This window comes from Astatotilapia calliptera, chromosome 23, assembly GCF_964374335.1.
Source record: "Astatotilapia calliptera chromosome 23, fAstCal68.1, whole genome shotgun sequence".
Lineage (NCBI taxonomy): Eukaryota > Metazoa > Chordata > Actinopteri > Cichliformes > Cichlidae > Astatotilapia > Astatotilapia calliptera.
Window position 1 is genome coordinate 2037344 of NC_137443.1, and position 16449 is coordinate 2053792.

At 40.7% G+C, this 16449-nt stretch overlaps 2 protein-coding genes across 5 annotated transcripts in view; one reads left to right on the forward strand and one right to left on the reverse strand.

Moving 5' to 3' along the window:
* Nucleotides 1–8041, reverse strand: part of cep350 (centrosomal protein 350) — a 32684-nt gene extending 24643 nt beyond the window's left edge. For 2 of the 3 annotated variants that reach the window (XM_026158660.2, XM_026158656.2), the window contains exons 1-8: nucleotides 7662–8041; nucleotides 5399–5487; nucleotides 5219–5262; nucleotides 4978–5083; nucleotides 4662–4827; nucleotides 2597–3201; nucleotides 2373–2486; nucleotides 2023–2151 (exon numbers count right to left, since the gene is read on the reverse strand). In XM_026158660.2, coding sequence (XP_026014445.2) covers nucleotides 2023–2151; nucleotides 2373–2486; nucleotides 2597–3201; nucleotides 4662–4827; nucleotides 4978–5083; nucleotides 5219–5262; nucleotides 5399–5474 — 1240 coding nt within the window. In that variant the 5' untranslated portion in view covers nucleotides 5475–5487; nucleotides 7662–8041. Of the gene's footprint in view, nucleotides 1–2022; nucleotides 2152–2372; nucleotides 2487–2596; nucleotides 3202–4661; nucleotides 4828–4977; nucleotides 5084–5218; nucleotides 5263–5398; nucleotides 5498–7661 lie in introns of those variants that run through there. The other variant, XM_080297213.1, reaches the window with a different exon arrangement.
* A 1209-nt stretch (nucleotides 8042–9250) lies between these two features.
* The window catches only part of LOC145424181 (uncharacterized), a 43977-nt gene continuing 36778 nt past the window's right edge, over nucleotides 9251–16449 (forward strand). Inside the window, exons 1-2 of one of the 2 annotated variants that reach the window (XM_080297216.1) lie at nucleotides 9251–9474; nucleotides 9789–9882. The gene's annotated coding sequence lies outside the window, so the exon portion shown is untranslated. Of the gene's footprint in view, nucleotides 9578–9788; nucleotides 9883–16449 lie in introns of both variants that reach the window. The other variant, XM_080297217.1, reaches the window with a different exon arrangement.

Here is a 16449-nt window from a genome sequence, read left to right on the forward strand (position 1 = left end):
TGGGCAGGCTGCTTGCACGTAAACAACACCAATTTAAAAAAACAGTAACATTACTCTGATTGTGTACATGCTAGCCAAAAGTTTAATATTTGAAAGCATCGAAATCACTACTCAACTGAAACTCAAGTGTGCTGGGTAAAGCAACAACAAGAACATCTATGAATACATACAGTGGGGAAAAAAAGTATTTAGTCAGCCACCAATTGTGCAAGTTCCCCCACTTAAAATGATGACAGAGGTCAGTAATTTGCACCAGAGGTACACTTCAACTGTGAGAGACAGAATGTGAAAAAAAAATCCATGAATCCACATGGTAGGATTTGTAAAGAATTTATTCGTAAATTAGGGTGGAAAATAAGTATTTGGTCACCTCAAACAAGGAAAATCTCTGGCTCTCACAGACCTGTAACGTCTTCTGTAAGAAGCTTTTCTGTCCCCCACTCGTTACCTGTATGAATGGCACCTGTTTGAACTCATCATCTGTATAAAAGACACCTGTCCACAGCCTCAAACAGTCAGACTCCAAACTCCGCCATGGCCAAGACCAAAGAGCTTTCGAAGGACACCAGGAAAAGTATTGTAGACCTGCACCAGACTGGGAAGAGTGAATCTACAATAGGCAAGCAGCTTGGTGTGAAAAAATCAACTGTGGGAGCAATCATCAGAAAATGGAAGACATACAAGACCACTGATAATCTCCCTCGATCTGGGGCTCCACGCAAGATCTCATCCCGTGGGGTCAAAATGATCATGAGAACGGTGAGCAAAGATCCCAGAACCACACGGGGGGACCTGGTGAATGACCTGCAGAGAGCTGGGACCAAAGTAACAAAGGTCACCATCAGTAACACACTACAACGGCAGGGAATCAAATCCCGCAGTGCCAGACGTGTTCCTGCTGAAGCCAGTGCATGTCCAGGCCCGTCTGAAGTTTGCCAGAGAGCACATGGATGATACAGCAGAGGATTGGGAGAATGTCATGTGGTCAGATGAAACCAAAGTAGAACTTTTTGGTATAAACTCAACTCGTCGTGTTTGGAGGAAGAAGAATACTGAGTTGCATCCCAAGAACACCATACCTACTGTGAAGCATGGGGGTGGAAACATCATGCTATGGGGCTGTTTTTCTGCCAAGGGGACAGGACGACTGATCCGTGTTAAGGACAGAATGAATGGGGCCATGTATCGTGAGATTTTGAGCCAAAACCTCCTTCCATCAGTGAGAACTTTGAAGATGAAACGAGGCTGGGTCTTCCAACATGACAATGATCCAAAACACACCGCCCGGGCAACAAAGGAGTGGCTCCGTAAGAAGCATTTGAAAGTCCTGGAGTGGCCTAGCCAGTCTCCAGACCTCAACCCCATAGAAAATCTGTGGCGGGAGTTGAAAGTCCGTGTTGCTCGGCGACAGCCCCAAAACATCACTGCTCTCGAGAAGATCTGCATGGAGGAATGGGCCAAAATACCAGCTACTGTGTGTGCAAACCTGGTAAAGACCTATAGTAAACGTTTGACCTCTGTTATTGCCAACAAAGGTTATGTTACAAAGTATTGAGTTGTATTTTTGTTATTGACCAAATACTTATTTTCCACCCTGATTTACGAATAAATTCTTTACAAATCCTACCATGTGGATTCATGGATTTTTTTTTTCACATTCTGTCTCTCACAGTTGAAGTGTTCCTCTGGTGCAAATTACTGACCTCTGTCATCATTTTAGGTGGGGGAACTTGCACAATCGGTGGCTGACTAAATACTTTTTTGCCCCACTGTATACAAGGGAATAAAGGTACATAAGAAACGTTGTATATACTTAGAGTGCAGACAGGAAATGAGCAAAGCAAAGAAATGAGAAAGTACCACAGAGATGGTGCAACATTTGAGGCTCTTGGTTGGCAGCAAGTTCACTGACCCGTGACAAAATCCTGCCAGACTGTTCCACTTGCTTAGCTTTCCCACTGTCACTAATTAAAAATAGATCAGGGGGTGGGTTTGCCCACACATAAAAGAGGATTATTGTACCTGGTTTTGGATTTAGGTCAGAGGCAGGGGCAGCTCTGTGGACCTTCCTAATGGTTTTGGGAGGCCTCCTCTCTTTGGACCTGTCTGCTCTCTGTTCCCTCTGCTGTTGGTGCCTGTGTCTGGTGCTCTCTGAAGACATAAAACACATACAGAGTATAAGCTATAAAGCCAAACAGACGGGGACAATTCTAATATTTCAACATCTGGGATATTGTAAATCAAAGGCTGTGCATAAATCTAGATTTATGCATAATCCAAAAACATTTAAATTAACTACTGTTTTCAATAAATCTGTTGTGTTTCAAAGCTCAGACAAAAACATCATGACATGAAGAGTGTTTTGTGTTTACCAGCAAACTGCTTTGACAGGTCTCTGTAAAGTTCTCTGCTGAGGTTATGGAAGTCCTCTTCCTTCCAAACTTTCCCATCAGGAGTCCGGATCTTTGTCTCTGTACTGTTGAAACCTGTGAATAAAATGATGGTTTAAATAAAACACAGCATCATGTTCCCTGCCATACAACTCAAATCTGTCAGAAAGGTTGAAGATGATGAACCAATCCTACAGTGGAGATACCTTTGTATATGGGAGCAGGTGGTGCAGCTGCTACTTTGCGTATTTTGGCTGCCGGCTTGTTGCTTGTACCAGCATCATTAGTCTCAACAAATGTGGCTAAAGGCTGTTCCAGATTCCCCATCAGCTTCTCCCTCTCTGCAGCCTCCTCCAGATGTTGTCTCTGCCTTCGAATACGCTCTTTGAGTTTCTCCAGCTTGTTGTCGGGTTGATGTCGTCTTAGGTTTTCCAACCGCTGGGAAGCTGAACCAGGACTGGTGGATGGCGTGCTGTCCTCTTGTCGGAAAGAGCCTGGGGTGGAAGCAATACATGGGCTTGACTGTTGGCTATCCATGCCAACTTGTGCTTTGGGGCTGCTTTCCTTAGTCCTTATGCTATCCAGGGCTGGCTGGTCATTGAGGTAGCGCACCTCAGTGCTCTCCCGACCTGAGGAGCGTGTGCTGTCTAGGTCCTTGTCAGCCTCCTTGTCTATGGTGTGTTTCTGGTAGACCAGCTGGCTGGGCAGAGAATCTGAGCGGGGAGGAGAGGATGGGTACAAAGACGCTGGCACCAACTTCTGACTGTAGGCCTCTGGCTGAGAGGAAGGATGTGGTGGTGGGGTGGCCTCTCTGGACACAAATCAGATTACATGGGATCAAGAAGAGGATCAAGATTTACTTTTAATTCATTGCTCACCGAGTTTACAGAAGAACATACTTACTGGCGACCATGGGTTATAGAAGGCTGGAAAAATGGACTCTACCAAAATGTTTAATGATGAAAAAGTGAAAACCTTTGACCACACTAAAATAATGATTTGGATAAATTCATTTTTAGTAATAAATTTTAACACTACCCGCAGTGCACAATGAGATCGTATGTGATGCTTTCTACGTATCATGGACCATTAAGTACATAGCAAAAAAACCCAAGTCTGATCCATCTCCTTCCACTTCCCATACAATATTGATACCTACCAGTCAGTGTTAATACTTAATGAGTTAATGAATTAATCATTATAGATGTTGAAGGACCAGCATCAATGCTTTCCTAACACTGTAAAATAAAATGTAAAAGATATTTACATCCAGTTACTGGATGTAAATAAAGACACTGCTCTGACCTCAGTGTTAGAGTAACATCAGACTGCATACTGCTAATTTCTCCTTTTTCTGCTTGCACTGAGAGTACACTACACACACACACGTACACACACACACAGCATTTCAAGTCAGGCTGACAAAGTGAACATTAACTGAGTTGACGACAGGTTATGTGACCGTAAGTGCAACAGAAGATTCCCAGTAACAGTTACATTGTACATAAACAGAAAAGGTGAGTAGGAAAACATCTTCGTGGGAAGTGTTACCGTAAGTCACCTGACCCCACTCTGCAGTGACGTAGAAAATTATTGCAAACATACAAAGAAAAAGCTGCTGGTCCCGCAGTTCAGTCTTTGCTGTTAGCATCTTCTATTCTATGCTGTTTCTCACACTATGGTAAATGGTAAATGGCCTGTATTTATATAGCACTTTACTAGTCCCTAAGGACCCCAAAGCGCTTTACATATCCAGTCATCCACCCATTCACACACACATTCACACACTGGTGATGGCAAGCTACATTGTAGCCACAGCCACCCTGGGGCACACTGACAGAGGCGAGGCTGCCGGACACTGGCGCCACCGGGCCCTCTGACCACCACCAGTAGGCAACGGGTGAAGTGTCTTGCCCAAGGACACAACGACCGAGACTGTCCGAGCCGGGGCTCGAACCGGCAACCTTCCGATTACAAGGCGAACTCCCAACTCTTGAGCCACGATCGCCACACTAGTAACATACGAGTAACTTATGCACTGTATAGCACACACACACACACACACACACACACACACACACACACACACACACACACACACACACACACACAGCATTAACTAGATACCATGTGCATCTCACAATATGTCACAACTCCTCAACCATTTTGGGCTAGAGAGAATGTGTTATAATTTTATAGCCAAAAGCAGCCAGGCGGCTTTGTAAAGGGTAATCGAGGTTTCATGAATGCATTTTAGTTCATTATTCGTACCTGTATGAGGCCAGCGGTTCCCTGAATTCCACGCTGTTGTTTCTTCTGACATTTCTGTCCTGGGTGGTATTTCTCAAGGGGCTACGTGAGCTGCTCTTTTCTGGGCTCTGCTGACTTCGACCTCTGGGCTTTGAAGACTCTCTGATGTCATCAACTTGTCGTCCATCTATCATAGAGAGCAATCTTATTAAAAATCATTACAGAACTCACAAGTGACCTTGTATTCAGACTGTAGTATACCAAAATAAAAAAGGAAAACCCAATTAGCCATACTACAATTTACAAAGAACAAGTTTTATATCTTAGAATAACCCACCTCTGTGGTGGGCCCTAGAGGATTTCTTCTTGTTAGAGTCAATGACAGAGTCCAGGATAACCCCTGTTCCTGGAGCTGCTTGTATACGATTTTCTATGTGCCGCAACTACAAAGAGGAAATACCATTGTCAGACTGCGCACATACTGCAAATTCAATTCTGCTTCTACAAAAAAGACAGTGATTTAGGAAGAGCTTACAAAAAGCACAGTTTCAACAGAAAACCATTTCAGTTGTACTTACAGCAACTTTGGACTGAGCCAAACTTTTCCATGCAGCTGTCAGCTCTGTTAAAGTGTAACAGTGAAGATAAAATGTAAATTCCAAAACCCATATCACCCATTTAGGTTACAAAAAGTCAAATTAATTCGTATTTCAAAAAAACAAAAACACCAAAATTAAAAAGGAAATTCTTCTACACACCTGTGCCAACATTATGATCAGAAAGGTGCTGAGCAGAACTTTTAAGAGATGCCTCAGTCCTCCTGCTGCTCCTCATCTCTCCCACTCACCTGCAGTTAAACAAATTACCAAATATATTACTGTAAGTGAGATCCACACAAAAACCAAACCAAAAATGTTGACTGAAACCAAAACAAGGAACAAAGTACTAAAAACAACACTGAAACAAGTCAGTGACAGACAAATAATGATTTAAAAACATGAAGCACTACAGTTCGTACCCAACATATTAACAAGTTAAAATGCAAAGTAGTCATGGCTCGGCAGAGGTATGCAATTTGTCACACAGCAACAGCATAACTCTGCTACTCTGCCATTTAAAACTGGTTCTACAGCCTCACATTCCTAAAATGTAAGCACAACTCAGATATGTGATGTTTACTCAAAACACCTGTAATGCTAGTCACATGTCTGCTTTAATGGTAGGCACTGCATATATCAAGTCTGTTAGCCGTTTTATCCTGAGTAGGAAAAAGTCTTCCTCTACAGCATTAATGGTTGCCAATGTATTCAGATAATTACAGCACAGATCTGTGAGAGTCAAGTCTAGTCAGTGAGACACTTAAGGGTGTTTTGCACTAACATTTAACACTTGTTGAGTCATGAGGAATTCTTGAGAAGTCATGCCTTTGCCTCATAACAATCACGTGACACAGCCCTGGGGCGAGATAGGAAAAAAGAAGAAGAAAACTAAATCCACTCTTCTTCAGTGGCCCTCCCTGTTCTGTTATCAGAGCCATAAACAAATTACTGATAGGATACACTCGACTCTATTAAAAGACTGTTTTCTACCACAGACCGCTGTATTTGCTGTTGTGCGAATCCAAAACGCCACACAAAGAGCAGCTAAACTCTGAAACATTAAACTTTTTGTAAAGTTAGTAAATTCAGAAGGAAATGTCATTTTGCTGGGCTGTCACGTTCACTACGGAAATATGCTGACGTTGGCTGAGTTTAGAAAAACTGCACACCCCAGCATTTGTGAAACACTCTCTTTTTCTTTTACAAGTTTAACCCAAATAACAGGGGCATTACAACCAAAGTGAACTTATTCTGCCGATTACCTTAAATGTAAAACCCAGAGAGTTTAAAATATTACTGTATACCTGAATGATCCTGTATTCCTGTATAAGGGAACACACTGCTTTTAGACATTTGGGACTTCTAAAGTTTGAAAACGATAATATATTGAGACCCCAAACTTCCAACAGAGAAATCAAACTCTTTAGCAACATATCAATGGAGTAAAGGAGGATACTCTGTGAGAATTTAATGACAAAAACACTTTCACCGATAGACTAGAGGTGTTTCCACCACTAAAGCCGTGTAAAATCCAAGATGGCACATAACTTCTTCTAGTTAACCGATTGACGCGGCTTTCAGCAGCAGCGGCTCGGTGCTGCCGCACACGGGAAGAAACTGTATTACAAAAACACTAACACCGACTTGACTGCTGCAATGCAGCTTCACACCACACGTGTCACTAGTGTGCAAAAGGTTACTTAACAGCACCTCAGTCGTTCAGCAAGGAGGAAATAATTGGCCATCTTCGACTTTACATGAGCTGTATTGACTTAAGCGTAAATCATCAGGACTCGATCTTAGTTGTGTTTTTGGTTTCTTTAGAGCCACCTGGAGTTGCATTTATGCCGCCGAATACGGCGCCGATAAGTTTACCTTACCTTCAAATAAAAATATCATCTAGTTGTAAAACGCTGAGTACCCAAAATAGACGAATTCAGACTGAGCGCATCCGGAGATACCCAAACGCTATCTGTAGTCAGTATTAACAGCACCCCTATTATTATCGATTCTGTTAAACATTAACTATGCGAAACAGGAAGTGATAGTAATGTTAAAAACCTTTAAACTGTTCTGTAAAAGAATATAGCTAACAGTATCCAGGAATTATTCGCTCAAGCAACGGGGCAACAAAACTAATCGTATATCTCGTATTGGGTGTTAACTTAGAACCCACGGTATTATGGATTTTACATAATTATTGTTTTTAATAATAACTATGTTAAGTTGTCCAATATACTCTGCGTGCGCTCAAAAATCACGTTTGTAACTCCATCCGACTTAAAGATGAGGTACCGCGTAATGTCTTCGGTCCAGTGAATAGTCGGAGCCCCAACTCGAAAGAGTGAATAATAACGCTAGCTAACTAGAAAATCATGATTGTACTTGGCTATTCCAGCTTTAGGAGAGTAATAATATGTACCTTCAGTGAAACGATCCGGTGCGTCTAGATGTCCGCATTTATGTCGATATCCTCATGATAAGAAAATCCAAAGTTCTCCGGGTGACTTCTTCAGTTTCGTTCAGCTGTATGTTTGCTAACGTTAGCATCAGCTAACGATGTGGAAAACCAGTGTCAGTTAGTTAACCAGTGTCACTAAGCCAGCAACTTTTTTCTACATTCACCCATCGCTTCAGAGTTAGTCCAGAGAACAACGTCTCCCGTGTTTCGCTGTGAGATTCCTTCAAAGAAATGTCGCCACCCGCCTCCGAGGTCGCCTTTCCCGGGTTACTATGATGATGTTTCTCAACAGTGAAACTGGAGTATCCAGGACGTGTAGGTAACTGAGACACCGAAATCTCGCGAGAATTCAAACCCGAGAAACACCGGTAAAAGCCCGCTCCCATGGCAGCAGTAATAATAATAATTATAATAATAATGATTAGAAACATACCTGATATACTTGAAGTGTCTGAAACTTAATTTAATGAACCAGTTTGATTATATTAAATCATAAAGTCTAAAAAGCAGCTGTACAAAAACCCCCAGATTATTTCACAGAATAACGAAGAAAAACTAAAATCTGAAATGTATTTTCTAAAAATACTTAAAAAAATGAAATAAAAACATCTGAGAATCGAAGGGCATTAAAACCAGAAAAGACTTCTTAACTCAAGTTATTTTTGCCTATGTGAAGCTGGACGACACTGCGTCAAGAGTTCAATGAACTTCACCAACATATCAAAGAAATTTTTTTTTTTTACTTGTTCCAGAATTATGTGGTCAAAATGAGCAGCTGGAGAGAATGGAGACAGACTGTGGGAGGCAGCTGAGGCTAAATGTGTGTGTACAGATCAGACAGACTGCACACACAATAAAAGGGCCAGCGACTGTTTCAGGTACACAGCTCTACATGACGTATCCTAAGGTGTACTCAAAATGGTAAGATGTGTACCTAATAATTTAATCACAGTCAAAGCATGCTGGCAACACATTTCGAGGGTATATGTGTGTATTTTCTTTATTTCTGCTTTTAATGTGTACATTACATCAACACGCCAAATAAAGTTTTTATTTATTTATTTATTTATTTATTCAGATTAAATTTAAAATAGCTATTTGTTGAAACGCAGTAAAATATTGTGCATTACTGTAGCAGGATGGGCAGAAATCTTTACAGTGAAGTCGGGTTAATCACTTTTTACTCATTGCCAGACAAAATAAGAGAAAAAGTCTTTGAAAGTTTTTGTAATTTGTAACAAATTTCCCACGCGTGGGACTAATAAAGGTTGTCTTATCTTATCTTATCTTACGTCGGATTACATCCTGCGAAACTAACCTCAAGCACTCAGTTTTATTGTGTTGATTCGCCTGTTTGCACAAGTGTGACAATAGATGTATTGAAAAGACCAGGTACTCCCTGAGGCTTCAATCTTGGCATATAGGCTACACCCATGAATATTTCAAAGCTTCCTGAACAGCTAGTCAAGCCGCACAGCACGGCAAGAAGGATAACGCTCAACATATGTGCGATTACTGCCCCCTTGCGGCTCGATTGTGTATTACACACAGATATAAACTGCTGGTTGCATGGCGTCACCGTGAATGCTCCACTTATTCAAGAAGTTACCTCAGCCCACTTACCTTACGTTCAGCTCATTTAATTCACTTTCCCCCCTCGATTGATTTTTATTGTAGGCCACTCAGACTTGGCGATTGGTCTCTATGACAACAAATGAAGTGCGCAGAGAAAACTGGACAGAATAGTTTGATGATCTGTTCCCGGTGTTAATAGGTGAGTCATAAATATAAAAAACTGTGCAGCAGAGATTGCCATGAAGGTAGAAATTCAGGTTTCCAGGTTATGGCTGCTTGTTAGACAAAACGGAAAGCAACAAGTAAGCAGCCGTGCTTAATAACAGATTACGAGTACATTTTCTTATTGAAGTAAACAAATTGTCTAAAGGCTTTAATTAACATATGGAATATTTAGTATTTTCAGTAAAGATTTGCAGCTGGCAGCTGCTCCATTTCCCCGGATACCCTCTCGGCAAATAACCTGACACGGTCTCTCTCTCTTTCTCTCTTTCTCTCTCTTTCTCCGGGCAGGCAGGATAGTACGTCGGACGTGGTCGTGTCTGCTGCTACATTTTCATTTTGTCTTGAAAGGTGAACGAAATGGAAAGGAGTTGTTTCTTTGTAGGTAAGGAATCCGGCGTTTTTCCTCGTCAAACAGGTGTTAAGTGAGGGGGGGGGAGCAGTTTCGCGACTGCATTCAGCTTGTAGCCTAAACCTTTTGCTGGCAGATGTTATGTTTGTGAAAACCAAAAAGAAAGGGTGCAGAAATCCCAAATGAGGAATATCTTATCAGTATTCACTGATGCTGATTAATAGCAGACAAATCGTGGATTGTGAAGGTGTTATGTGATGTGACTTAAAAGTAGAATTCATTTGCTGATTGGATCTCGGCTAATTAAAGTATATACTACAATTCAACATAAATTAACTATAAAAATATTTTTGTGTTATATATTACATGAACGTGATATGCTGTATGTATTTTTCTTTTCTATATTTCTTTTTTGGCAGGAAGCTTTTTTTCAAGTCCACTCCCTTTGCCATGTTTGCATACATATCATTCAACAACGTTATCCAATTAGCAGCGTGCTAAGACCATTACAGCGCCCCAATCACTCTTCACTGTGGCTTTTACCAGTGTAACAGATTGACAGGACAGTGGAGTGAGTCATTAGAGTCACAGGGATGCAACAAGATTCAATTCAGAGTGCCAGAGTAGTTGTCAGTATTAGGACCATGTGGAAGCAGGCTTTAGCCAGGTCCTGCTAATAATTTAGTGGACCTATACCAGATAATGATAAAAAAAAATTCTAGGAAAGAGACTCTCTCTCGCTCAGTCTCAGAGGCTGTGGGAAAACAGCCATCATTACCTCAAGGAGGAGGAATTAATTAAAGTAGAGAAAATCGAGAACACATTTGCTGCAGTGAACAGGAAGAAAGTGTGTCTGGCATGTTGTTCCTGAGGTTTTACCTTCTAAAATGTAATTTACTTTCCTCAATCACTCCTTTCGCTGCCATACGTTTCTTTGACTTGAGACTTTGGGGATGTAAGTTTGTCATCATCGTCTTGAAAGAAGAACCCGTGTTGAGACCTGTTGCAGTACAGTCAGATAAACTAATCCCATCAGTCTGTTTTCTAATGTAACTGGAGTTTCACAGTGGAGGAAGAGGCAACCTGAATAATCAGTGTATGCATTTTAAATGACAAGCTGCTAACACTGTGCCATCTTCTTCACTTGAAAGATGTCTTTGTCGTGAGCCAGTGCCAGTTATTTCTCCCATTGCTGCCCAGTACTTCAGCAGGCAAGGTCATAACCTTTAATTACAACTGATCAAATTATTTTATTCAGACAAGCCATTGCTTAAATCAATTCTTTCAACTGTCTTCCTAAATTGTTTCATCATGACACTTGTCAATTTCCTTTAACTGGACTACGTTAATCCTTTCTTGTCAACAGCTCTGATTGTCCTGATTGAATAACACCGCTCTACTAGGGGGTGTAAATTGGTTTTCTTGGTGTATAAATTAGTGCCTGTGATCAGCACCAAACTGAACCTAATGAAACCTCTTGAACCCATTTTGCAAGACGAGCTGTGTGTGTATTGTACCACCTGCTTCACATTTCCTGTGATTCATCTTAAGTATTTTTTTTATATTATTATTTTAAAGAACAGCGTAACCAGAGAAAGGTTGCTGTTAATTCTGCCCTCGTAGGCGGGTCTCTAACCGTAATGAATTTTTAATCTCTAGACTAGGATTTTACCTCTTTAAATACAGCGAAATGAAAACGAATGGCAAATACATACGCAAGTGAAGAATGTCTCTGATCAAGTGTACTGAAAAAAAAAAAAAGAACAAGACTCTTAGCCGGCTATAAAATTCTGAGCAAGGAATGATTGGATGGAATTAAATCTAAGATACTGCCTGATAACACATCAGTTCACCTTGGACAAAAGAACAGCTCGAAACAGGAAAAATAAAACTATGATTTGAGGCTTCAGACTGTCCCTGGTCCAGAGGCTGGTTCGTTTTTTCAGACACTGCTCGCTTTGTGTTCATACTTTGAACCACTCGTGCACCATCTTTGGGTCCTGTTTGTAGTACATACACTAATGTGGTTCTTCACTCTGATAAACAGGCGTGGCAGAGCACTAACATAAAGCCGATGTACTTTTCATTCAGATATGCCCAAATGTGACCAGTTTCCAGTAGTGAGTCCCATTTTCTCCAGCAGAGAGAAATAAGTGTTTCTGGCAATAAATCCATGAACTGTATTGATTTAATTTCATCCCAATGTTCAGAGTGTTGCAGCTTGGTTATGAATCCGAGGGACGCAGATTTTTCCACGTTTAGTTTATATTTTTGTTTAGAATGGCTGCATATCTTCTTCTTGTGGATACATTTTGCAGAGGCTAAATGTCAGCAGTGTTAGTGCCATGTGCTCTTTGTGGACAATTGTGCGCACAGCGATATTGTGCAGCAGACTGTTCCTAATAAAAGGGCGGATTATGGGATGCAAACCTTTAAAATGATTTCCAAAACATTTCAGAGTAAATTCCATCAAAGCTTTTTATCTAGTGTGCAACTGTAAACCAGCGACACTGCAGATTCATTTGTTTATACCAAAAGCAGCGACTTCTTTCGCTCCTTACGCTTCCTGCTGCAAGCTGTAAAATATGATTTACCTGTAACGGTGAGGCGCTATGTTTATAGCTTTCAGTGATTTTATAAGACCTGGGGCTCTGGGGTTTCTCACGGTGGTCCCTCACAGACATAGATGACAAAGAAGTGTAATCTTTCTTGACCTCTCTGCATCGAAACATCATGAAAGATGGATATTTCCTCTTGTGATCGTTTGTTGCTTCATTAATTCATAAATACATTATTAAATAAAGTTGGCAGGTTTTTTAGATTCTAATATTCCAGCCTTTGCTCTGCTCCCTGAAGCCTCTGAACCTTCCAGTGATTAGAGCATAAGTGTGAAGTGTTCCTATTAGTGATCATTACTGATCTAAAGGGTCACTATTGCATAATGGTCTTTGCTAGAAGGTCATGATAGCAATAGGATCCCTCTGAGAAGCATCTTTTCATCTTCTAATGGCTCTGTGCTGTGGAATATGTGGCTTCAGTAAAAGACATAAAACATGATCTAAAAGAATATTATTTACTTTTAGAGTCTGTGTGCATATCAAGAGTCTAATCTAAAGAATAATAGTGAAACTGATCCACAAATACAGTTACCCTGGGTGCTGTCAAATGTCCCTGACTCTGGTTTCCCACAATTTGATCTATTCTAACCGAGGTCATTCGGTGTTTATGGCCCAATACTTACAGAATGAAAACATGAAACTTTAATGAACCCTGCAGGAAAACCGGGCCATGACTATTGCAGAATAACACATCATATTGGTAGAATGAAGCAAAGAAACGTGGAATAAAAATACAATTAAACTCAATGGATGCATGAAATAAATGGCAAGTAGAGCACCGTGCAGACTCGGAGTAGTAAATATTAAATGGCGGCATCTGAATGGAAAGTGTGCAAGCTGCATGCTGAATGACAAACATAACGGCGCAGACAGCACATGAAACAAAAGGGAATACGTGCAGGACCTGGTCAACACCAGAGCAAAAAAGACCAGAAAGGACCAGACGGTAATGGATTTTATTTCCAATAAGTCCACAGAAGGCGCTGCATGACAAAAACAAAAAAGAAAAACCCATCATTACATACCTTTCATTTTTTTCCCAAATACAGAGGAGCTGAATTAATGATGCAGAGACAACAATAGAGGCAGAGGGACATTTCTGTGGGTGTGAGTTGAGTTGGCAAAGCACAGTGGAAAAAGTTTATCTCGTTTACATATTATCTGGCCTCCTCTGTTATTGTGGCCTCAGCTGGAAACTGTGCATTAGTTTCATAAGTTTTAAAGGTGGACAATATTCTGCCTGTCACACTTAACGTTTGCATGTTTTGCTGCTTCTAAGGGCTCACTAACTGTACCACAGCGTGTTACCGAAAGCTGTAAATCTAATATGTAAATGTTGGCACTGCCGAATGCACTCAGTATAATTTAGTGCAATAATATGCAGTGACTGTATTTCAGATAGAGCAGCTGTTCAAAGTCAGGGGCTAGCTGAGACTGAGGAAATTAGACTTCTGACGCAGTACTTTCACAGTGTGCACTTTTCTCCAGCTCATACAGCATTTAAGTGTCAGAATTTGTCCGTCTCTGCAAATTTCAGCTGGTTTTTGTTGTTCTTGTATAAATCCAATAAAATGTTTTGTTTGCACGTGAAATATTATTGCCAACTGGGGCCACTGCTGGTGGCTTTTATCTCCTTGTGGAGTTTTCCTCAGGCGTTGTAGTTTTATTTAATCTCATTCCCCTTTTGTACTCTCAATGCTTCCCTTAAGCTTTCTCAACACTGACGCTGAATATCCTGAACCTCAACTACCAACAAGATGGTTATTTTCAGCTGGCTGAAGTGTTGCCACTGATTTTTCCCTCAAACATACTGCCCATTAGTTTCGGATGACATAACGCTTCCTGAAGCATGTTTGGTTTGGCCGCTTACCAGGCTGACACTCCGGCTGGGTGGAAGGATATGGTGAAATATGAGGTGCAATGAGGCAGTTGTGTCGGCTAATGGGGGCAGCAGGTGTGAGAAGGCTTCTCGCCTGCCTCAGCCTCTCCTTCACTCCTCATTATGAACCTGGAAACACCTGGCTTTCCAGCAAAGACCGTAAAAACTGTTTGGCCCCTGTAACAATTTCATTCAGTTTTAGTGAAAACTAACTTTTTTTTTCTTTTTTTTAATCTGACGCTAAGCGACCGAGAAGTCATCAAAGGCTGTGAACAACACATTAGCTGTTCATGAAAAAATTCTGATTATGGGAGTGAAAGCTGACTGAGTACAGCCAGTCGACGACCACCTTTTAAAAGCTAATCTGAAGAATTATATGAGCACACAATCAACTTCCCTGGCTGTAAGGTTTTGATAATTGTGAGGGGGAGCCACAGTGCAGTGGAGCCTTGATGTTTAAGTATGACTTGCAGTGTAGGTGTTTTCTAAAGCGTTGTGGTCAGTGCCTGTCTTTGGGTTGGTGGCATTTTTCTGTAATAATGATCCTAATAATGGTTACATTACAGAGCTGGCTTACATAAATGTTTCTTAGAAGTCCAGCCTGTTTTTTGTTTTTTCCCCTGATGATATAAAAGCAGGGAAAATTTGATGGATGGAAATAAATGACTCTCTCTTAATTTTATTTCTGTCATTAATCTTCATTCTGACTTTTTATGACAGCTGTAAATGGCAGGGTGACATTTTAGGAGCTATTTGGCTCTACCTCGAGCAGCCGATTAGTTTAGATCAACATAAAACTGGATTCAAGCAGCTAAGCTAACTATCCAAACATCACAAAGCCTCTTCCTATGAATATCTGTAAGCAACAATGGGAAAACATGAATTAATAATCAATTAATTAATCAAAGTGGAATAACTTGTGTACCTTAGAAAGCCCAGGGTAGCCATTTCCCCCTGGTGGGCTGTGAAGGTACTGCAGACAGGCCTCAGTAATAACAGAAATTCAGTTTAAATTCATTACTGTGCAGCTACATATTAATGCATTTATTCATATAAAAAAAATCAGTTCAAACTAGTAATAGGAGGTGGTTAATTTGTGATTACTGCTCTTGTTTTGAAGTTTGTGTCGTAGTGACACGTGGGTCACATTTCCTGTATCACTTTACATGAGTAGTATTAACAACAAACAGCCAACAGCCTGTGTTGTTGTTTGGTTGTTTTTTTTAACAAGCATTTAGATTTTTTATTTTCTTTTTTGATTAGAGTAAACATTTCAGATCGTGTGGGCCCTGTGGGATTTTTATTTATTTATTTTTTACGTAGGATCTACTCCGAGTCTTCAGAATTCCTGAATTTATGAATGACTGCTGTGCAGATACTTGGAAGTTTAAAAAAAAAAAAGAAAAAAAAAGAGCCCATTAACAGCCTAATAAGACACTGATGGGTATTGATTAAACGTATATCAATATCAAAATATACCTTTAAAATAGATCACAGGTGTCGAACTCCAGGCCTCGAGGGCCGGTGTCCTGCAGGTTTTAGATGTGTCCTTGATCCATCACAGCTGATTCAAATGGCTAAATGACCTCCTCAACATCTCTTGAAGTTCTCCAGAGGCCTGGGAATGACCTGATCATTTGATTCAGGTGTGTTGACCCAGGGTGAGATCTAAAACCTGCAGGACACCGGCCTCGAGGCCTGGAGTTCGACACCCCTGAAATAGATGCAACGTGGTATCAGCCTGTTCCTGTAACTCTTCACAGACTTATTTTTCCAGTTTTTGTACAATACATTTAAATCCAACTCAAACTATTTTAGAGGAGTGCAAAGGCACTAAGGGGATTATTTAGGGTGTCCTACTCATATCTGTATTTTTTATTGATGTTTTAAAATCTCATTGTATCTGTATTGTATCTTGTAAAAGCAGATGGTTGGCGCCCATAAAAAAGTCACTTTAGAACTGGATAACCTGTAGCTCAAAAACCAGATAGACAAATATGGTGTAAATGGCCTTTCCCTCACGGAGCAGTAGATAGGCACTCACTGTTTGCTGATGAGGCCTGGATTGACTTAAAGTAGCTTTGTGCTTTGGAAATGTAAAGT